A 23936-nucleotide genomic window follows, 5' to 3' on the forward strand; every position below is an offset into this window, starting at 1 on the left:
AAAAATTAGATTCCTTCTCTGCAGAATAGTTTACCTTGTTCTCCTAACCAGATTTCCCTACCTTGCAAGGAGGTTACCATTCTGTTTGCATTCCGTTGCAAACTGTGATGTTCACAGAGCTTCGAATGCCAAAACTCCCAACAGTATTCATTCACGTACAGATGGGCAAAGTCAGTCAATGAAAAGGCTCAAAGCAAGGTGCAAAGACGACCCTGCCAATGACTAGGGAGCTGCTAAACTTATATCCCAGGCCACAGATATTAGGATGTGCAGGTATTTTGCCCTGAGTGACCCCCATATTACAGTAAACTCTTACAGTACCTCCCAATTCTAGTAGCTGCCTGCAGCCAATATCCTGTAGGGCCAAAGATCTGATCCCTTTGACCCCCAAAGCAGGGAAAGAGTTACATCTTCTCTCTGCAAAGCCAATAAAAACCTCTTGATTATAATTTAGATAAGAGCCACTGGATTGAATAATAATGTCTGAAACTCCCCTGGCTGTTTCACCTTGAGACGTCCATCACTGGGTTAAACATGATGCTAATTGCATTTGGATTGATTAATTTCTCTCACTCCTGTCTATTCGAATAATGCTTAACAAAATAATCACAGCACCCAGAGCCAAATCTTCTCCGTCAAAGGAATGAAGCCATCAGAACCAGCAGAGATGAAAGAAATGAAGATGACCCGTAATTACTGCTACGGTGATATCATTACCATATTACAGAAAATGAGTGTACGTGGGGGGAGCGGGGGCTGCGATTATTATTTATTTTTTAATGGAACCTCACATCCCAAGAATACAGCTCCAACACAGTGAGTGGAGCATACAGAAATACAGAACTAAAAAAACTCCTGATGCATCAAGCATCCTGTACTGTGAGCTGCTGTTTATTCGCTTCACTATTTTTTCATTGCAATAATATTTTGCATGACTAGCATAGAGATTTAAGATGCCTCTTTTCCCAAAAAGATCCTCAAGGCCCTGCAGCAGAACTCACCCATAACCTTGATGCTAAAGTCATTCTCTTTTAATATTATTACAAGTCTTCTTATTTTCAATGCTGGCATTCAGATTTTTGAACCACAAGACCTAATTTGATGCTCAAAGAAAAGCTATTACGCAAGAAATTTTTATTCTTCAATGCTGATTCCTCTCTGAAGGCAGTTACAAACTGCATCTCCAGCCACAGTAGATCACTTTCAACCATTCAATATGCTGGTTCTGTAAAGATATCAAATGTATCAAGTCTGGAAGAATTTAAAGCAGGATTTCAAAAAAAAAGAAAACCAAAAAACCCCAAACAACCAAACCCACAACCCTAACATACAAACGGAAGGCCTTCTGCTCCCTTTATTCTCCAAAATACGCTCCCAAAGCCCCTATCATTTGAGAAACAAATAAGCTTGGCAATTGTGTAAGATCTACAGACACCTGTGCACTGCAATTCTAATTGTGGTTTATACAGTTCACTTCTCTCAGTGCTCCTTATGTCTGCCCCCTAATCTCAGACCAAAGACAAAAAAAACTACACACAACTAGCAGCTTAAAATATTTATTCTGGAATAAAGCCAAGGTCAAATACACAAGAAAATTTCACACGCCAAAAATGTCAAGACCTAAAACCAGGCACTGACTCAGGAAGCTAATTAAACACAGAAAAATTATGTTCAAGTATCTCATAAGGCTGAAATAAAAAAAATTGAGTTATACTTCTAATATTAAAAGCAGTAAGAAAAGCAATTTTGCATCAAAGTTGAGGATATTTTCAAATATACCTGAAAGGTACTTTACTAGCATAAGTTATCACTGGAAGAGCTACAACTCGGGAGAGCTCTGACCACCAAATCCCACAGATGTTGCAGCCAAACAGCACAATAGGGTGATGTTTTTACAAGAAGCACTCTAAAGGGCCTTTTTCTACTTGCTTGTACCAAAAGAAAAATAATCTTTCTGGCTTCCAACACCTGCAGTGGATCAAGAGTTCTTGATAATTTAGATTTTCTCACCACAGTATCTCAAGGAAGAATCTTCTTTACCAAACACCATGGAGAAATGAGATCAAAACTGTTTCTTCAATAACTCCCGGGCATAAAACACACAAAGAAGCTCAGCAAAGAGGTCAGCGCTGAACATACACATACAGCCAGGTATGAAAGCATTCTGGAGGTGAATGGACCCTTCTCAGAAGGCACAGGGGCAGAAGTGCTGCCCACACTACCACAACACACTGCACCCAGATGCAGTGCCCCTGCCTGCGCTGGGGAGCGCATATTTACTGCTGGGAGCAAAGCAGGTGAACCCTGAAAGTAACAATTTTTTCAAGTTTTATCAGTGGCCAGGGCATGGAGGCCACGGCCAAATCTGAGCCCAGGAGCCAATAGAAACAAAGGGATTAAGAGTTATTAGGAGCAGAGAGAATTACATATTTACAGTACAGTTACTGAAAAATAATCGTGTAATGATTATGTAAGTCCCTATATTCCTTTTGGCTAATAACACTGGGATACAAGCTGTATGGTTATGCAAGCCAGGGCACACAAATCCAATCCGAAGACATCAAGGCTTGTTTACGGGGAGGCTTGCAGCGCTGGATGAAGAGCAGTACAGCTTCCTTGACCTCCAAAAGGCAGAAACTAGCCTTTGTCAATAGGTTAGCTAATGGCCTGAACTGTGAAGAAGAACTGAATTTTTAAATTTAACTTCTGTCAACAAACTTAATGGAAAGAGATATCTAGATGGAAGAAGCTCATAATATGGTAGTCTGTATTTATTTGTCCAGAAGTATGTCTTTACTTTAAAAAGCAGACTAAATCTTTAAAATGTTTTCTAATCCCAAGATTTCTTATTGAAACATCTTTCCATTTAGATGACTGCAGCCCTTGACACAACAATGAATTATCAGTATTGTAGGCCTCTATGAAAAGAAGATTCATGGGTTTTGACTGAAAAATATTATTTGATTTACACATGAATTAAACCAAGATTCCTTTTGCAATTAGTATGATACAATACATTAAATTACATAGAAGACTTCCAAAATTTCCAAAAATCAGACAAGGTCTGTATGGCCAAATATATGCAAATGACTGAAATCTCAGTGTTCCAAGGTCAAAGTCTCAGGCTTTGTTAAGACAGAATTATGGAAGAGCAGCAATATGCAGTTTGTGGGCTGCAGAAGAAAACCTTCACAACTGCCTCCATAATTTTATTCTTTCCTCCATGTGTATCAAAGGTACTTTATGTAACAATTACCCTTATCCCTATCCTCATCCTTCCTAGTATATTCACTGCTTGCTTTATTCCAGCATTTTAAATTATAACTTCGTACGTTTCAGGTGTGCTGCCCACTACAAAACTCTTCTGGCAGCAATACCCTGAGCTGAGGAGTATCTGAGAGACCAGAAGAAAATTTGGGAAATTCAAAACCATCTTTACCAACTCCAAGTTGTTCACAAGACATCTGAGAAAATGCACTGATTTAGTAATGTTACAGTTTTTACAGCATCCAAATGCTGGTAGAGTCAAGTTCGAATGAATAGGAAAAAACTGTAGTTACTCAGAGAATCTATGACTAGTGTTAATCTGACCTACTTGATAACAAAATTGCAATGCCACTCAAGGCCGTTTGGAATAGGTATTAAAGTATAAACAATGCAGGTTCTGCTACAATTAATACAATTTAGCTGCTAACGAGATTAAAGGCAACTGGGCAAGGCTCAGCTGTAAAAACAGATGTAAAAGATACACCCAAAAATACACCCTCCCAGACCCACAGGGAAATGTGAGAACATTTTTCATAAAGACCTTCACACTTCTAATATTGATGAGTTTTAAAGAAGATATTAAGAATACAAGAAATATGGAGGGTATCGGAGTCTGAAGATATGTCCTGAGAGTAGAGGCCAGAAGAAACTCCAGTTTTCTGAAACCCAGCAATAAAGCCAAAACAAACAAACCCCCCCCCTTTTTTTTTTTTTTTGCTCCAGAAGGTTTACTGAGAGTAGCCCAGTAAGCTTTGGTACTCTTTTGCTTCCAAAAATCTCTTCATGTTTATTTACAGTCCATGCATACCACTGGTCAGAGGCCATGTCTACCATTAGGTGCTTCTCTTATGAAAGCTGAATGCAGCGACACCACTATCTTTTAATGAGAACAGAAGAATTCTTCATCCATTACTAGAAGAAAGAACACAGGCACTGCAGCAAAGCAGATGGCAAACCATCTACAAGACAGCTCAGAAAGGAAAACAGAAGGCAGCGATGGCCATGCAGACTCTCCATGGATTTGGTGAGTAGGAATGCTGCTCTGAGGGTTGAGGGGTACTGAAGAAATTCTGGAAGTCAGGAGAAGTCTGAAGACTCCATAGTCCAGTGGCAATGGAACTATCAGAACTATTTAGAGTTAGAAAGGTACAGAAGAGCAGAAGTAGTAAAAGGAGAATACAAGGAAAAAGTGGTTAGTGAAGAAAATTTAATCTACCAGAAGAGAACAGACAGAATAAGGTGTACAGTACAATATCATATGAGGAAAATTGCACAGAATCAGAGATTCATTCTGACTTGATAGAACCTTGGCAGGTCTCCAGTTAATGTTCTGTTCAGAACAGACAGGCTGCTCAGGGCTTTCTCCAGTCAAGTCATAAAAACATCCATAGATGCAGACTGCACAACCTCTCTCGACAACCCTTCCAATACTTGACTGTTCCATGCTGGAAAAGTTTTCTTTTGATTCCAGTCAGAAACATTCTTGCTTCAATTTACGATTATTGTCTCTTGTCCTCCCACCATGCGGCACCATGCACAGACTGACTCCATCTTCTCAACCTCCCTGCATGTTCTAGCAGGCAGCTATCAGGTCCCTGTGGTCACCTCTTCTCCATGCTAAATGAGCCCCATTCCATTGGCCTCTGTTCACAGGGCAAGTGTTCCAGCCCCTGATCATCTTGGTGGCTCTCCACTGAAGTCACTCCAGTTTACCAATGTCTTCTTCATGCTGGGGCATGGAGGACACCACTGGATGTGGCGTTGCAGATGCAGATGCGTCACTTCCCTGGATCTACTGGCCATGTTTCAATCAACAGATGGATATGCATTCCCACATCCCTTTCCCATATTCTACTTACTGTATTCCTTTTCAACACTGTTTCCTTGCCTTTAACCTTCCACCTACCCACTGCTTAGCTTAATGTTCCAGGAAACCCAAGCACCATAGTGAAGAGTGAGGGCATTTTATGCTCTGAGACAGGGGAGGAACTGTTTGCTCCTTTCAGGCTTATATACATACGTTAGTAAACATAAATTGTAAGCTTTTCTTTTTTTTTAATTAATTTGCTCTCTATTTTCAGGTAAGCCAGGTATTAGACATGAAAATCTTGAGGCAACCCAGAGAAATATCTGTTGCAAACCAAATGAGAGCTTGGCCTGCTACCCAGAAACATCCATCACCCAGCCCTTTTCTGTTGGGATTTGTGTTGAATGACGTCCTCTGCAGGTCAACAATTAGTTTTTAGCATAAGAGTCCTGTGTCATCGTCATCATCTCCCCAGGAGACCTAAACAGGCTGAGTGATTTTTAGATTATATGGTCTGATAAGACACAGGCTCCTGACTCCCTGTATGCTTGTGCCATGCAGGCCACCTGCTCTACGGAGCTGCCACCAGGGACACCCTCAAAAAGGTTTAATAATGGTGTTCTCTCTAGAGGTGTAACTCAGAGCATGCTCAGAATTTACATTTCTGTATCACTGACTAAAATCTTGTATACAAAATCCTATCTATAAGTAGGATCTATGACTAGTTGCTAAAAAAATTGTAGGAATGTTATTTCCTATTAAACTAGAATCTGTCTGCTCTGTGGTCATAAAAACTGTAAATGAGCACAGGAATTGATAGAGCAGGGCGGATCAGTAATCTACCCAGTCAGGTATCCTGTCTGACTGCACCCAAGATCAGAAGCATCACAGGAAAAGATAAATTAGGAAGCCACATTATGAAGACATATGGAATAATTATTACTGAAAGATTCCTCCTTTTCCTAAGTACTTGTTTTATATCCTGAAACGGCTGATATTTCCTACTTCATTTTAGATTTTATTCTGCTCTAACTAAAAATGTTATCATCCATTTAATTGCCTGATTCCCTTTCAATTGTTGCTAAGTACTTGGTTTAAAAAAAAATAATCCCAGTCTGGCAGAAAGTTCCACATCAAATTACTCATTTTGCAAAAAGCATTTCTTTTGCTAATTTTAATCTGACCGGCTTCCATTACTTGTTTTCTGATTTTCTCCCTGCTCATTCTTTTCAGGGTTGGGAGTCAATTGGAATTTTCAATTTATCTTTTCAATTGCAGAGATGTAAAATAACAACTGCACAACCTTTCAAAATCAAAGAGATCCTCTTCTCCCCCCCCCCCCCCTCACATTCTCATTAAGAAAACTCTTGATTTATAAGAAGCTCTCTAGTAGTGAATAGTGTATTTCACACTATCTCAAAATTATTCCTACCAAAATACTGCCTGACAGGGTATCCAAAGTTACAAAATAGAGAATGAGACTTATTTCCTTCCTGGGAGAAGATTATTAGACCTTACGCAGAAACATAGGTTGTAAAGCATAAACAATTATTAAATTCAAGCAGAAGAGGTGGGAGATAGGATAATAATTTGCTGTGACTTGGAGATACACTCAAGCCTGAAGATCTAGAGGAGAAGAACAATCTGCTCAGCTTCACCATACTGGGGACCTGGCTATTCTGGACCTGGCTGTTTTGGATGATCCCAGGAGCTCAGGAGGTTTGAGGTGCTGCCACATTCATCAACTGTGCACAAAACCCAATTACTTTGACTAAATTCTCCAGCAAGTTCAGACAGATTTCTCAAGAAAATTCTGCCAAACAGCAAGGTTTTCATTCAGAAACACAAAAGTCATGTAAAAACCCACAACATACAGAACATCAGAGCAACAAAGAAAAAACATAAAGAGAAATGGAGAAATGGTCTGATACCATACTGAAGTGTATGTAGAAATGTATGGAGATCTTGATCACAATCAAAATAAGGAGCTCATCTTTGTGAGTGGAACAGGATTTGGTAAGATCAGAGTAAAAGATTCTGAGAAAGGGATAATATTATAAGAACTTGGATAAGCGCTGTGTGGATAGATAGGAAAGGTTTTATTCCAGAGGTGTTATATCAAAAAATGGAAGAAGATTTAGATTATGGCTTGGATGCCTGGACTTACTGGAGAGTCAAACATTATACTTGGTCACAAGGTTAAATGAGCAATAGAGCAGCAGTCATCGAAAGAGAGATCACAGACAATCTGTTTGGCACTGGAGGAGGAGTAAAAAACTCCAGTTTCAACAAGTACTCAGGTCCCTCAGATATAAGGGAAATGAAGGGGCTGCAAGGAAGCATTTTTAATCCCATAGGTTCTAGAAAGGTAGCAACGTTCATTAGCTCCCACTGTGCTCTAAATACTCTGAAATAGGTATGTTACTAACTTACAGTCACAATATAGAACAAAATACAAATGATATGAGACAAACAAAGCCATGCTACATAGTCTGACACATGCATTCACACTAGCTCTACAAGATAGCTGTGTTTCATGTACATAAATTTTATAATTTTTTTCAAATTATCTGGCTTCTTAGGAGTATTAAACCACTACCTTGCATGAGCACTGTAGTGTTTGCACAAAATTATATTATCAGAATTATTTACTGAAAAGAGAATAAAGATAAAAGAGTACTGAATAGACAGGAAACAAAGTGTTACAGAACTGATGTTCTCTTCATTCATAGTAAACATTTTTCACTTCTCAGTTTCACTGCCATAACCACTTACAATTTGAATCATTACAACAGATCTACATCCCACTTTCCTCATCATTTAATTGGAAACTATGTGATACCCACTCTAAAAATCATCAACATTCACCATTTCTCCTCCTCTCATTGGCACACATGTAAAGGGCCTATAAACTCCTACAGTCACCAGCCTAAGATGTGCCCTTAGCTGGGACAGATGTTGCCACTGGCTTGAAGAACTTGTGCCCTCTGGGAATCCAGCAGCAGGTCTTTTGTTTTATCCAGCAGGCAGGGGGCACTCCAAATTCCTCATCAGGAAGTGATCTGCAGCTATGCACCAAAGGGAAGAGTCCAGCTTGAAGGATTTTGGATTTCATTTAAGGCAGTGCTTAGCAAGAAGAGAGGGCAGCAGGTACATTTTCAATGCCATCTGCTGGGTAAGACAGACAGCTCTAATAAAGGCAAACTCCCACTGTTTTCCATCTATCACCATCAACTCATACCAACAGCTCCCTCCTCTTTGTACCTTACCTAAACAAGTATCAAATTTGAAGTTGTCTTAATAAGCACATCTTATTCCCCACTCTGTTAATGCATCTAAGAAAGCAAATAAGCTTTATGAACATGTTTGAGTTTGCAAAAATGACTGCATTTTACTCCAGCTGAGAATTCAGGGGGTTCTGACAGTGAAAAATATCTTAAAATAGATTTGATGAGAAGAGCCTGATGCCTGTGCTGCAAAACATATTCCTGTACTGCACCAATCTCATCTCTCATTCTAGGAGGGCTAATACTTCTTTCTGAAGAGAGCAATGAAAAAGTCACAACACAAGAAGGTTTTCTCCTCTTCCCTGAAGAGTATTTTTCCCATTGGAAAGACCAACAATGGAAAGCATTCACTCAGCTAAACGAGTAGAAACAGACTTGTATTTCACAATAAAATGGAACAGACAACTACTCTAAAGAGACAGGTAAATTCTATTCCTAGAGAAGTCTAACACCAGATATCCTAGGATTTAAGAATAGGTATTTATTAATTCAGGGTGAATAAAATGTTGGCTTGATCTTGAACAATTTTCTGACTTTTGTGAATTATGACTTACATTATGGTCAATCAAATTGCAAAGCTTCATTAAACATGTTTCAACTGTTCACAGAAATCACTGACACTACGGATATCTGCAATTCCTCATAAAGGACATCTGAGCACATTCCCCTTGTGAGAGTGTAATCAAAGAACTTCTGAAGACTGTGATAGAATGACCCCCTTGCTCTATTACGCCATTTAGACAGCCTACTGCTCACCTAAATTCAGTAAAAAAAGAGGGATTGGCATGAAATGAGGTCTGGCATGAGGCTGATATAACTCATGTAAGAGATGCAGGAACAGATTGCACTCCTAGGTCCTCAAATACAAAAATCGTACATGCTGACGTGAAAAAACAATTGTTAATAAACAGATATTCTACTCTTCAACACTCCATATGGCAGTCTGATGGATTAAACACCAGCAGAGTGTTGATCACTCTAAAAGCTCATATTGAGATGATCTGGAAAATCTGTCTATCTACAATTTAGGAATTCTGGTTAATTTAATTAAAATGTTGCATCACTAAGTGCCTTAATATGGAAAGCCATAAGCTTGTGAAGTTCCTGGCACATGCCTGCCTTCAGAAGATGTTACAGCACAAATTAGCAAGAGTCTCCTTTTAAATTTGGGATCTACAAAGGAAGACTCCTGAGCTAGAAAATCAGTCTAAGTGTACAAGCACGAAGAAGAGAGCAGAAAAATCTCCAAAACAGGCAGAGGGACAGGTAATACAATAAGCCTAAGGAATGCCTGTAGCATAAGAAAAAAAGGACACAGGCTGTCAAGGTATAGGTGACTTTTTTGAAAGAGGCCAGCTAAGGTTAAAAGAAACTAGACGTGTTACAAAGAGCAGACTGAGAACTGGAGAGAGAGGGGTGGGGTTCAGGAAAGGAACTGTCCCCTTGCGAAGAGAACAAAGGCCAGGAAGGCACAAGAATGAAGAAGGCCCATGATCAACATGCTTGGCCAAAGGTAATCCCAATGGTGTAATCTCCCCTTACCAAGGGAGGCTTGAGACCTGGCTTCTTCAGTTGAGACAGGCTCCAACACATACACAATCAATTACTGCAATTTAGCTAGGAGGTGGTACCTGCTCATTTTCAATTTGGTGTCAACACCACAAACGAGAATCTTTGAGGCTAAGGCAGCTTAGAAAGTTTTTTCTTCCTAGAAGCATGGCTGGATGAAAGAAACAGATGTTCCCAATGCAAAATCCTGTCACAAAAAACAAGAGAGTAAACTGCTAGGATGTGGAAGCAGATGATAGTTTGGAAAACAAATAGAAAACCATGTCTGATGCAGCTCTAAGTTAATGGAAGCCAAAACATTCCCAGTACGTTCACTGCTGCCTCCAGAATGACCTGTGTATGTTAATACTTTCTTATACTTAATAACATTTACTTTTCTTCTTAACAAAAAAATGAAGATGCTGGGTTCACTTCTCAGCAGTTAAAGCTGAGGATGCAGCATCAAGGGTTTTCTGGGCACAACTGCTAATATTTGAGAGGAGTCTGAAAAAAGGGAAGTGGTATTATCAGGGAGATGTTGTGGAAGAACAGACAGAAGCCCCCATGTTACTATTGTCTCAGTCCACTGTATTTCAGCAAAGCATAAAACCTTTTTTTTTTCTTTCCATTCTCAAAACTATCTAGAGTAAAGAAAAAGAATTCTAAATGGAAGGAACAGCAGTTATCTCTAGGAAAACATTGGCTTAGGCTCATTTTTTGCTCCAAATCATTAAACAGAAAAAATTTTGGATTTTGTTCTGTAGAATGATCATCTTGGAAAAACAGGAGTAGTCTCTCCAGTATGGCAATTGGTCCTGTACTTGTACAGACAGATGAGATTCTGCCTGCAAAACCCAGGAGGATCTGTTGACTTGCTGCAACAGACAGTAGAGCATGTGGGACTGTGAAGAAAGCCCGGTTGTGTTCTATGTCTAGCACAGTATTATAAAGAAAGACTGTCACCCCTTGAATGCCACTTCGGCTGTGCTTCTACAATTCACTGTGTAACAAAAAAAATATTGATCTTTTACAATGTACACCCCTATACTAATCTTTTCCATAAGAGTAGCATTCAGAAAAATTGATCTGGAGAAAATAAAAAACAAAGCCATGTTCTTAGAAAATAAAAACCATTTATAAAAAGTTTGATCACATTTACATCTACATGCTTCCTCTAGACTATTGACAACTACTTTTCAGAACATGTGACTGAGCGTGTTGGAGCCAAAGTTAATTATTTGCATATTCAAATACAAGAGTACTGATCTTCTATATTATAACAAGCATAAGAGCCAATAAAAAGTGCCAAAGACAGAAAGCAAGGTGGGAAAATAACCTTTCTTCCCCTAAGTCTTCTCTGCTTCAGAGAGACCAAGCAGGCTGGTTTCAAAACAAGAGCAAGTGATATAACCAAACAAAAGCAGATCTGAAAGGTGAGCAAACCCCACAAGCCACAGAGTCATTATTACTGTGTCGAAAGCACACTTGTTAAAAATGTATATTTTAATTTTCTGTACTGCTAAAGGTCCCAATTTGCCCAGGGATCTAGCTAAGCTGCCATTTTCTACCACGACACAGTCTAATCTTTATTTAATGGATTTAGCATCTATCTTCACTAGAGTGGTCTCTAAGGGGAAGGGGAGGGGAGTATGAAGGGGCATGAAGAGATGATCAGGGCCCCCCTCTCCTTCATCCATCCGGCGCTCATGTTTGTGTTCAAAATTCAATTACCTCCTTATTGATACTTCACAGAGATATTTAAGCTGCAAACATGAAGCCCTGATTTCCCAGGGGGCCATGCCCCTCTCTATTTCACTGCTCTGCTTCCCCCAGGGTGAATTCCTGAGGCGTCCATATTAATAGGTAATCAGTCACAATTCATTTATTAAACAGCTAGCAAGGTTTATCAGCCTGCCCTGATTAGCCAGAAGAAGCCACTGAATTCCTAATTTATTTATGGAAATCTAAGTGTCTTTTTGAATTCCATTCATGAAAGACAGGGGTGCCATGGGTCTGGCACACTGAATTCTAACAGGGAAGCACCAGGCAACCTGGACACTGAGGACTTTGCAACTTTAGCCTGGTAAACACACTGTGGTGACCCCAGCATGACCAAGAGATTTAGACCAGAACCTCAGACATGGATTCACAAGCTAGCTCTTCAGAGAGTGGGCATTGCCATCCACTAGAGAATTACTGTCCTATTACTATCAGTGTGTGGAATGGCTGGAAAAAGTTCACTAAACAGCCATCAATGCAACAAAACTAGGTCAAAATAATAAAGAAAAAAAGAAGCATTTTTAAAAGTTTGAATAAAACATTCAGAACAGTGCTGAAAACAACTGCCAGGTAACATTAATATACACATCTACACATAAAGTTCAGCTTTTTGAAAACTGCAGACAGTTACAACCTTTACATTATTTCTGCTATAATAATTTCAACTAAACTGATTTTAAAATGGAATGCCACTACTGTACATTCAAACTCAGATACAGAAGGTCAGTGATGCTGCTGATTACCAAAAAGTGAAAATGGCTAAAAACAATAAAAAAGATCACTTCTCTATTGTTTTAAAAAGAGATGCGGAGTACTAAGTAAAAAGCAGACCCTGAAGTGAAAAGACTTACAGGTGCACTGGATACACCTTAAGGCAGTTAGAATACAGCTTCATGTAACATAAAGTTTATAAACACAGGCCTCTAAAGGTTCAAGGTTACCACTGGTGAAAAACTCTTTTTATCCCTGTCAGCTGTGTAGTGATCTCCAAAACTCATGTGTACCTGAATTTTACCCACCTTAGTTACTTAATCAGAAAACAACTAGGAATGGAAGACTATAGAAAATGTTTATTTCCTTTTTCTTCTCAATACAAATTTGTACCAAGTACATTTCAATGTGTCCCCCTCTGCCTTTGGTGACTTTCCTGAACAGCTCTACAGGGAAGTAAATATAGGTAAACACAGTAAATATAGCGATTGTATTTTCAAATGCTCCGAATGAGGAGGATGTCCCTCACACAGATGCAGTAGCCAAAAGGATATTTTTGCCTAATTTTTTTCTAATATCTTTAGATCTCAAAACTGACAGGATTTAACAATATACAGTGTTATATGAAATATAGACGGAGGTATGTTCAAACATACTGGGAGCATTTCTGTTAACACTAATTCTGAGATACTGTTATGAGACATTTTGTTTAGTGACTTCAGTATTCTGATCTGATTATTAACTACAAAAGTATTCAAAAGTAACAAGCATAAATAAAGAGCATGCAGATGCCACTCCACAATACTGTATCTCACAAAAATTATTTCAGTTCAATCACAATTACTTGGAAATATATTTCAAAAAACATTCCAAAATCTTATGTAGTTTAAAACTGGCTACACCTGTATCCTGTGATTTTACAAGTACAAGCTCCATAGTTACATTAATTTGTTTAAGGTTCCATTACACAAAAAATGCAGTAGTGCATTAAAACTGATATAAAATCCCCACTTCAACTGAAATAATACAACCCATAACCCTAAATACAAAATATATTATTTCCTCTCAAATTACCGTGGTTAGACATGAAAAGATGTAGTACATGCAATAAATACATCCAAAATGCTAGGAGGACTGAGCATTTGAATTCATCCAGAACCAGAACTTGTATGTTGCCGGTGTTTGAAGTCAAGGATAGCATGGGGAAACGAATCCTGGAAGAAGCATTTTTTTGCTGCCTGAAAAAGTAATCAATAGCTTAACTGTAATTAGTTTGTGTTTTCCGCAGATAAGGGTGATTCAGCGTATTTTTCCTACTATGAAATGTAGTTCCTAGAAGAAGGAAAAAGACCCAGAATTTACAAGAAAGATTTCTCAATACCTTTCCTCCACTGCATAAGGAGGATTTTCACGATGACACAAGAGACAGACACTACAGGATTTTACAACAGACCCAAACGTCTAATCAAGTTGTGGCTCTCAACAGCCAGTTTCTGCAGCCCTCATTGCTTGGGGAACTGCAAATGCTACCAATGAAAATAAAACAACCTCTTCCTTTCCTGAGTCTATCCATACTTCACCTTCTCCCCCTTCAGCAGTAAATTCACAAAGGTAATTTCAAACGAGAGCTTTCCAGAATACACAAGATAGAACTCACCACAGAGCACGTAAAATAGCACACTCATGATGCATGTTTTCACTGGGAAGCTCAATGAGCATCAAACTCCATGTTATTTTCACTCCCTCAATATGTAAGGTCCTTATCATACAGAACACTGCAGCACTGTCCATAATAGACATCTAACCCATGATGTCCAAAAGTGCTGGAAAATGGAAGCTGCAATCATGTTGCAGTTATTTCTAGTCTAAACAGATGCTACTTCTAGTCTTGTAGTTTTCACAGATGTTACTTCTGGTTATTTCTAGTTTTCATTGCTTTTGAAACACAACTGAGTGAAAGCAACGTAGCACTGGCACATATATGGAAAAAAACCCTACAAAACTGTAAGATAATAGAATTTACTATTACACAATATTACAATCTTTAACTGCTTGACTGATTTTCAAACTAACCTGTTTAAAGTCCATTTTAATGCAACCAAGTCTGATATAGATACCCAGTCAAACCCAGCACACCACTGCGCACCTACCAAGCAGAACTGGAATTCATATCCCTGTATAACACCCAAAGGGTTTTAAAATAAAAAGCAGAAGTATTATATAGGTGCTCCTTCCTTTCTAATGCCACTTAATAGAACTTGATGACAAACATCTACCTATTACTCTGCTGAAAATTACTCTTCATACTTTCATCCTGTCCCATCTTGTCCTGCATCTTACACATTTATTTCCAATTCTCCTGAAACAATGCCCATTTACTTTTAAGGCTACTACAGTAACAAACTGCATGATTACAATAAAGCCTGGGATGATGATCTTCTCTCTTTCTTGCACAGTCAGTGCCAGCAACATCATACTTTTACCGATTTAACAAGGAATGTCACAAACTGCACACACAAAAATTACTTCCTACACTACTTAAGTGCTGTAACTTAAGTGACAGGCATTTACAGGCAGAGTATAACACAGTTCAGAATAAAAATGAGACCCTTTAATTGACACTGGAGAAAATTAGATTCTAACTGCATATGCTATATTTTGCTGATGACAATGAGGCTAGCATTTGAAAAAAAGTGTTATGAGTTCCTTAACGACCAACAGGTTATTAAGACCTTTGTCACATAAGTCATTAGAAATGTGACATTTCCAACAGCAGAGAGCCCTCTAGAGCTACCAAGGGATAACAGTTCAGCAGCCCTCCAGGAGAAGGGCACCAGTGCTGCTTAATGCAACACCCGGACTCTTCATATTCCCCCCCAGCTACTGACCAAACAAGATTTCACCTGGTTCAGTAGAACAGATCAAACTCCACAGTGAGAAAACAGAAGTCACATTTTAATTTGAAGAACATGGGAGCTAATATTTATTGAATTGCCAGTAAACTTGGAAAGCTTTAAAATGTAATAATACATTTGGGGGGAGTTGTGCAAAGACTTAGAGATACTTATTTATAATACATATGTTTGTAAAACATCACCAAATACCTAAAAAGCAAAATTTTATGTAACAGTGCATAGTAACACCAAAATAATTGTCACTTTTTGAAGTTTAAACAATATGTGGATATATGCCTCAGAGCACAAAAAGCTCTCCATATGAAAATGCCCTATCAATGTAAAATAATTTCTACACAGAAAATATATTCTACTGAACTTATTATAATAAAGTTTACAAGCTTTCACTAAAACAGTGCTCAAAACAACACATAAATGGAATCTACTTAATCAGTTATTAGAGGTCTTTCAATTACCTCCACTCTTGTGCTTGTGCTGTAGCAACCAATCAGTAAAATTAAATTACAAACTGAAAATCTCTACTTACACAGCATGGAGTTTCCTATTCCCACCTCCTCAATTACAGTACAAGTCATAAGATAAATTACAAGAAAATAACTAAACTATATCCTTCAGTTTTACTGTCAAGACTTATAACTGTGAAAAGCAGTAAGCACAACTTTATTATTATCTCCTCATTGCGACCAAAAATAGCAAGAATAAACTCACCCATTTTCTCAGAACCAAAACCCATCGAAACATATAATTTCGGGACTGGCAACTAAATTACAGCACACGAACCACAGGTTTGGGTCCACATTTTAAGAGTCTAAGTTAACCACTTAAAGTTATGAGCTGAACTTTCTGCATGTTAATTCATCAGACTTCATTATGATACGGGTTTGCAGCGTGCTTAGGGAACAACAATCTCTTGGACACTTTAAAGAATCCACACACAGCCTTCAAACATGCTTTCATGGGCAAGTATAAAGTAATGTTTTATTACCAAAATAAATTTCTAAGAGCCAACACTTCGCTGGAGGGGGGAGGTGAAGAACAAACTTGCAATGAATATGATGAGAAGAGGTAGTATGTCTACTCTGCTGGCAACAGCACCAAGCATCCTTTTTTGATCTCCAGCTAGAACTCAAAAAGCCACAGCAAAACCTTCCTGTAGAGACAGAGACAATTTAAAATATCTCAGCACCCCGACAAATTCATGTTAGGATCCTGGAAGTCCAGAGTACAGTACCCCATTGGGGCTATTTTTATCTCAGGCCCACTGCTATATTCAACGATGCACTTCTAAGTGAGAATATATTCAGAACAAAAATCACTCTGTTTTACATAAATTGGTTACTCCTCTGCCCTAAACTCCCAAAATCTCATGCCCATAAACTCCAGTCATATTGGGACACATGGATATGGTATGTTTTTACAAGATTTTTATTCTATCTTATATTCAGTTTTCAATGCCTAACAAAATGCAAATAGCTGTCATTGCTTCTACATTATTAACAGCAGCAATCCTTTGATATTCTTAAATAGAGTTATTGTCTCCTTTTAGAATCAAGTACAATCTTTGTGCATCAAGAAGACAAGGCTTAGACATAACAGAAAAGGTACATTCAGGTGTAATCTGTTGTACGTGCCTGTGCAGACACCGAGCAGGTCCACACCAAGACTAAGGGGAACAAGAACACCCAGCCATCCTCACTGGAAACATGCCAGGACAGTAACTACATGTGTACACCAAGGATCATAGCAGAGTCCTTGGCTCCTTTTCTCTATCTCCTTAAAATGTATATTTCTGCAGGATACGTACAGGAACTAGTTAATGAAAGTCAAGCAATTAAAAAGCATTTCTGAGGTATTCATGGGACTGTACCAGCCACAAGTGCCTGACAGCTCTGCGTGTGTGAAAGTCCCTGGAGAGCCATCACACTTCAATTACTATCACCAACATTAGTCATTATCAGGCTGGCTTCAGTCCCTGGGGAAGGCAGCTTGTGATGACAATATCCAGCCTCTCCTTGTAAAACGATTCATTAGGCAAAGCAGAACAGCTGGGGCAGCCACGTGGATGTCTGCAGAGTGGCCCCCCCCACCGGGACCTCCAGCCCCCCTTTTCCTTTTGGACAGGGCAGCCACCGCCCCCATGACAGCTGTAAAAGCCTCTGGGGACACTTCAGGTTTAATCAGTGCTCCTTATACTCAGGGGAAGCATTTGATTGCAAACTTAAACTAATGGCACTCAGAAGGTTACAACAATCATCAGATAAGAGGCTTTAGGGCATTTTTATCTTGTTCTAATGCTCACAAGTTAATGAGGCAATAAGAGATGGATACTATCAGACTCGGTCTAGCAACATTATACAGACAGGATGTTCAAAGTTGCATTTACTGCAGATGCAAGAGGTACGGTGGCAAGTTCATTATTGATCTTACAGAAGACTTCATGCTCAGAACAACTGAAAGCATTCAATAAAGTGACAAAATGCTTGGCAAATTTTCACATAGCTTTGTATGCATTATCACTGGATCCAAAATGGAGAAAACTGAAAAGCAACATAGCAAACGAACCAGGTAAATAATCTCTGGCGTTAGAATGGATACAGACTAATAATTTCTAACCTTTATGCTGCTTGCAAATAGAAATCCTTTCATATATATAATGTCTGCAAATGGCTGAGAATAGCCTCACTTTTCTTAGTTACCCTGCTTGAGCCCCAGTCTGAAGACCACTTGATGCTAGGATCTGTTTTATCATTATATTCTCATTTTACTTCTGATGACTGACACAGTATTCTAATGATACCTTCCTGTGGCATATAATAGCAGCAAGCAGGGGGAAACAACAAACAGCACCACACAGTAAAGGATACTTAAATAAATGCTTCATATGCTTTTTTTCAAAATACATGATTTTTCCAGTGCCTTGCAAAACAAAGCTAACATGAACTCCATGGGGCAATAGGAAGGGCCATGTAAGAAGGCAAATAAACCAACCAAGCAGAAGAGGGGTAGTGCCAGAAACTGAACCAAGTCTTCAAAGTCACACTCTAGTGAGATTTTTCACTAGGATCAGCAGCTGCTCTGCAAATAGGTCCAGCAACCCCCACCGTAGAAGAAAATTCTCTCTTCACTCCTGCCAGTAGCCAAAACTTACAGGAAAACATTTCAGACAGAGATGGTACAGAGATAATCTTTCCAATATCTATAAATACAGAGTAAATGTTCTAGTAACACAGAAGAAATGGAAAGTTTTAATTGAATAAAGGCACAGACTGCAAAAGATTTTTAAACAATAAATACAGACCAGTTGTAAAGTTCGAGAGTCCCTGCTAGAATGACTCCTGAGATTTGTTTAGCACTTCTGTGTTTTTAAAAGATAATGAAAAAATGCACATAACCTTATGCTTGATCAAACTTTTCCCCATCCTCAATTCCTCCACTGACAGTAGTCTACAAGTTATCCTGTCAGAATGAGAGTAGCAAAAAATAGGCCTCTGACAGTATAATGTAAGAACATTTTGTTTGTAGTCATGTTTCTTTCTGTGCCAAGCATACAGCAGGTAGAAATGCTTTAATGTGACAGCCCATTCCTTTACTTTTGTGGCTAAAAGCTCTTCAGTCAAGCCCCATTGACCCTCTTACTTGTCTAGACAGATGAACACGGTTTCACTGTTCATTTCAGCCAAGACCCGCAAGAACCTCTGTGTATGCTGAGGACCATTCTCCTCCTCTGCCTAAAGAATTGTACTGAATGGACTGTATCTCCCTATGCTCAAAAATGGACTCTGCAGCCCACACTGCACAGACTTGTAATCACCTCTATCAATGGAAGTATCTGAAAGTCCATTCATCATCCCCCCAAAGTCAAAAAGCTATCACTGTGATACAGGAATTCTTAGGTTTCTTGCTCCTAATCAGCTGCTCCCATAGAGGCAGATCAGAGAGTTGCACCTGCCTAAAGCTCATAAGCTGAACTGTTTGGCGCTGTGGGAAATGCAGACTTTGAATGCATTTCTAGTTCTAGAAAGGATCTTAGATCACAGAAACATGGAGTCACTGGATGATCAGGGTTACAAGGGCTCAGGAGGTCTCCTGGTCAAAGTAGGGTCAATCATGAGGTCAGATCATGCTGTTTAAGGCTTTATTGAATCAGGTCTGGAAAACCTTCAAGAACAGAGAATGCAGAACCAGTGACTGCACAATGTGTTCCACTGCTTGACTGACCACTGCTAATATTCCAGATGTCTTCACAAAGCACAAACTGGTGCTTTGAGTAGCATACCAAAAATCCTGCAGAAGTTAACGGTGATGGATCAGATGAATGATTTCACAGTCTTCAGAGCTGTTTGGTCAGTTAGTTTTCAGATTAATCAGATGTCTTTCTGTTTTTCCCCACTAACACTGAAAAAGCTCCCTTTTCTTAACAACAGGAAGTATCTAGATCAACCTTCACTCTATCAACATAAATTCAGAAAGTCTTTTCTAGAAAGGATCAAAGCATTGCAGAATTTCTTCCTACTATTGAACAAACTATAGGAGACTAAGGGGACTTTCAGAAGAGACATTCTTGGAAATGAATACCAGCATATAAGAAATGTTGGCGGGGGAGGGGAGGGGGGCATTGTTTTGGTGTTTTTATTTTGTTGTTCTTGTTGTCTATTGGTATTTGTTGTCCTGGGTTTCTTTTTGGTGTGGGGTGTTGTTTTTGTCTTGTTTCAATAAAGCAAGTAATACATCCTAGCTGAAGTACCTTTCAGAGGTAACCTTTGTTTTAACAAAATCAGATTTGCAAACTAGGTATGGGCATGTAGAAGAGGTGAGGAGGAGGATGAGAGAAAAGGAAAAAAGACATTTCAGTAAAGATCAGGTAAAAAGCATCTCATCAACACAGCTTTTATTTAGAAGTTTGCTTTTCCATTGAGCATCACTCACTTCAACAGCAGTTATCTGCCAGCTTTTGACCACTTAGCATGTGATCCTTATATATCTAGCTTTGGCAACTCAGTTATCAGAGCTAGATGGGACACTGTCTACCACTGGAAAAACTCCCCATTTTACTTCCAGCTTCAGGCTCCGGAATTAACCACGCAATGGCAGGTGTCATTTTAGCATTTCTAACACTTCTACACCTAACCACCTTTTAAAGCTATCTACACACAGAGTTTATATTGTTGATGATAATCTATCTCCCTTTGGTAAGAGGTGTCCATCAGAATTAGAAAAATACAATCAACTGCATTTGAGAGTCTCAATGCATACCTGACATAATGGAAATTTGGGGTTTTACAGTCAGTTTGGATATTTGAAAATAATTCTGGGGTAAAATAATTGCCTTACTGTGAAAAAAATTATTAAGTCACAGCCAAAAAATCCAACCCAAACTGTAGAACCTAACAAAAGAAGATTCCACATAGACGCGTATCTACAACAGGCATCAAACAGAAAATAGAAGCACAGAGAAATTGTAGAAGTTTGAACTTCTAACACACTGAGGAGAGTTTTAGGGACTTTTTTTCCTTTTCTCAAACTTCAAGAGTATACACCTCCTTCTGCAGCAATCAGAATCATCAGTGCGTGGAGACTATGATGATGCATTAGTACTCACCATCAATGTCCGCAATAGCATCTTTTCCTAGGAGTAAGGGAGGGGCAAGAAGGCATAGAAGCAGAAATTTCTTGAAACTTAAAGAAATATTCATTCTACTTTACCAGCAGACAGAGAACACCCTAAGGATCCATGCAGTATTTTTTTCCATATATGACAGTTACCTAGACACAGCATTTGTTTTATGGTAAGAATGCACAATTTATGCATATGGGTAGAATCACATCTGATATCATCAGTATACTGTCTCTCCCTGATTTTATATTTAAGAACAACCTGAACCTGTCTCCTTTTTTTCTTCTTTTCTGCAGACAGAGGGCAACTCAACTACACACCCATTTATTTAAAAAAACAATAGCAGCCATGGTCCAAACTCAATTTCCATCCTCACCATTGCAACCTAATCTCCTGGCACGTTAATGCAAATCAAAGTGAACACTTCTCTGACACTGGTAGCAAAGCGTGTTCCTCTCCCAAGAGAGACCTGTAAAACAGGACAGTCACTGACAGCAGTACAATTACTGACACAGATACAGACTTTATGGACATGTTTATCTCTGCTGTAAATCCACACTCTCTCTCCACTCCGATTCATGAGTCATAAAGAAATTGCAGATAATGAAAAAGTTGGAGAAATTTACAGCGTGTCGGAAACCTCAGACAGCCAGAAGAAATTAAAGAGCTGACTGAGGATAAATCACACAGGTACAATTAAAACTTCCTATGCCTCCTTCACTTCCAAACTGGGGCACAAGCCAATAGAGATGATGAAAAGTTGAGGTCATGACTCCTCTGACTGTAATCATTTCTTAACTACCTACATGTCAGAATTAGCCAATTCACAGATCATGTACGAATGGCAATTTCAAGCTGGCATTCTGATGTCTTGCTCTTCCAACAGGAGGTGCCCCAGAAAAATCCTGCCTGTAAATAAGCCAGCCAGTGAACAGTATAAGGAAAGGTGATTTCCTTATCCCCCTGCAGATGCAGAGTATCTCTTACCACAGCATTGTGCATTAAAATGAAGTGGTAGATCTACAGTGTGGGAGGAGAGTGTAAAAAGAATCAGGAGAAAGGTCAAGGTTTCACATGGAAATCATAGCATCTTGGATATTGTGGTGACAGGGCAATATAAACATCTTAACAGACAATTTAAGTGTTCTTTTCACCTCTCTGAAACAATCAAATAAGGACCAAGAACCACTATGAATGTAAACTGAAAACAGCCTCCATATTTTTCCTACTGTGAAAAACTAAACCAACCATTTCAGCTGATTGTGAGCTCCTGAATTCTCTGTGATCATCTCCTAACCCAAAAATGAACCATCCAAAATGTGACACATTCTCTGGGAGAAGTCTACTAACTCTGCTAAGTAACTCCTCAAGCTAACTGTGTTACAGAAACCCAGTGTCCAAAGAGCATAATTTTGTTGTCCAGCTATAAAACTCTGCCTTTGAGCTTTGAAGCACATGAAGTATACTATTTCACATAAAGTCCTTGCCAAACACAGTACTAAATAACAAAATAAGTGAGAAATATGCTTTCAAGCAAAACTGAAACACGATGAAGATTCACTCAGCAAGGCAGGGAATGTAGAAAACTAACCAAGAAAAAAAAATAGTTGCTACAAAGAAAATTCTAAGCAGAGCAGAAATAACTGAAGTGCACACACCTCAAACTGCTTCCTCTTATGCAGTACAGTTCACCTTGCAAGCAAACAGTGTATTTTGTTTAAGAACATAACAAGCACTAGACCTGGCAGACATTGCTCTCTTCCAAGTCCAACATATTCAGAACAATGTAGGCAATCCAAAACATATCTTCTTCCATCGTGTTTCAGATTAATACAGGCACACAAGTGCTAGAAGCACAAGACTTCTGGAGCTGCCAGCTTTTAACAAAGAAAAAGTGAGCATCCTCCTCACTCTTTTGTCAACAGTCAAGATGGTAAGAACACTGCTGTATCTTTCTAATAACTGGCACTGAGACTGCTGTGGGATATAGATCCAAATCACATGCTACTCTTTCACTTTATTTCCTTCTTGTCTCTCCGAAAGGCAGTTCTCCAGCTTCACCACACTTTAGATAGTCTTATTTCTCCAAGGGAACAGGGAAAGAGTTCATGTTAAAGAAAGAGTCTGCTCTTCTACACAGTTCCAAAACCTCATTTTGACTAGTAAGAAACTATAACAGTCCAATTCACTTTTCCACGCAACTCTCCAGACTACAGAGAGTGGACATACAGCTTTTACTAAAATGGACCAACAAGAGATTTCAGAAGATGTCATGAGACATATTAAAGTACCCTTTACTTACACGTCTGTTCATATGTTGGTTTCCTACAAATGTAAAAACCTGAAACATTTTGTTGGAAACAACTGTACATCCACACCAGAAAGAGCACCAGGCAACTGTAATGCAGAAGTGAGGCCATGTTCACAAATGTAAAGTAAGGCTTCTGAGCTTAAAAAGCCTTTGTGTTGCCAGGACTAAAGAAAAAGTGGTTATGATCAGAGGATATTTTTATCTGATCAATTACATCATTGATAGAAGCCTGTTGGGGTATAAAGGCCAGGTGTTTTGCATGGAGCCTAAAAAGGCTGCATGTTCATGCTACGTGGAAACACTCCTAGGAAAGACAATCCATTCCGCTAAAGGAAAAAGAAGTTTCAGTAAAATGATACATTATCTTCCTTCCTTTCCTCATTTTAATTCTAATTCAGCAACTTTGTATACACAAAGTTCAAGTGTAGCAACTGTCATGCCCTGTCTTGTAGTTTAATAGATAAATTCAGTCCACCAAGGATGGAGCCCAATTTAAGCATATCCTACCTATGATCAGCATCTAAATGAGGTAAAAAAAATAAACACCACCCAAAACTCAATCACAAGAGTAGCGTGCAAGGATCACTGGCAGAACTAAGGGTGTATGTTCAAAATATGCTACAGTTAAATCCTGATGAACTGCTCTGCCCCTCCAAACTTCCAAAAAAAGCTGAACTTGCAAGCAAGAGATCACAAC

At 38.9% G+C, this 23936-nt stretch overlaps 1 protein-coding gene and 1 long non-coding RNA gene across 5 annotated transcripts in view; one reads left to right on the plus strand and one right to left on the minus strand.

Moving 5' to 3' along the window:
• Positions 1 to 8883, plus strand: part of LOC125327028 — a 54615-nt gene extending 45732 nt beyond the window's left edge. The window contains exon 6 of the long non-coding RNA XR_007204116.1: positions 8595 to 8883. This is a non-coding gene — a long non-coding RNA (uncharacterized LOC125327028). The remainder of the gene's footprint in view (positions 1 to 8594) is intronic.
• LIN52 (lin-52 DREAM MuvB core complex component) overlaps positions 1 to 23936 on the minus strand; it is a 41701-nt gene that overhangs the window by 10020 nt on the left and 7745 nt on the right. The window contains exon 6 of one of the 4 annotated variants that reach the window (XM_048305887.1): positions 1541 to 13637. The exons of 1 other annotated variant lie outside the window; for it this stretch is intronic. In XM_048305887.1, coding sequence (XP_048161844.1) covers positions 13588 to 13637 — 50 coding nt within the window. In that variant the 3' untranslated portion in view covers positions 1541 to 13587. Of the gene's footprint in view, positions 1 to 1540; positions 13638 to 13706; positions 13732 to 15008; positions 16465 to 23936 lie in introns of those variants that run through there. 2 more of the 4 variants (XM_048305891.1, XM_048305892.1) reach the window with 2 other exon arrangements.

The sequence above is a fragment of the Corvus hawaiiensis genome, chromosome 6, assembly GCF_020740725.1.
Source record: "Corvus hawaiiensis isolate bCorHaw1 chromosome 6, bCorHaw1.pri.cur, whole genome shotgun sequence".
In the NCBI taxonomy this organism is placed as follows: domain Eukaryota; kingdom Metazoa; phylum Chordata; class Aves; order Passeriformes; family Corvidae; genus Corvus; species Corvus hawaiiensis.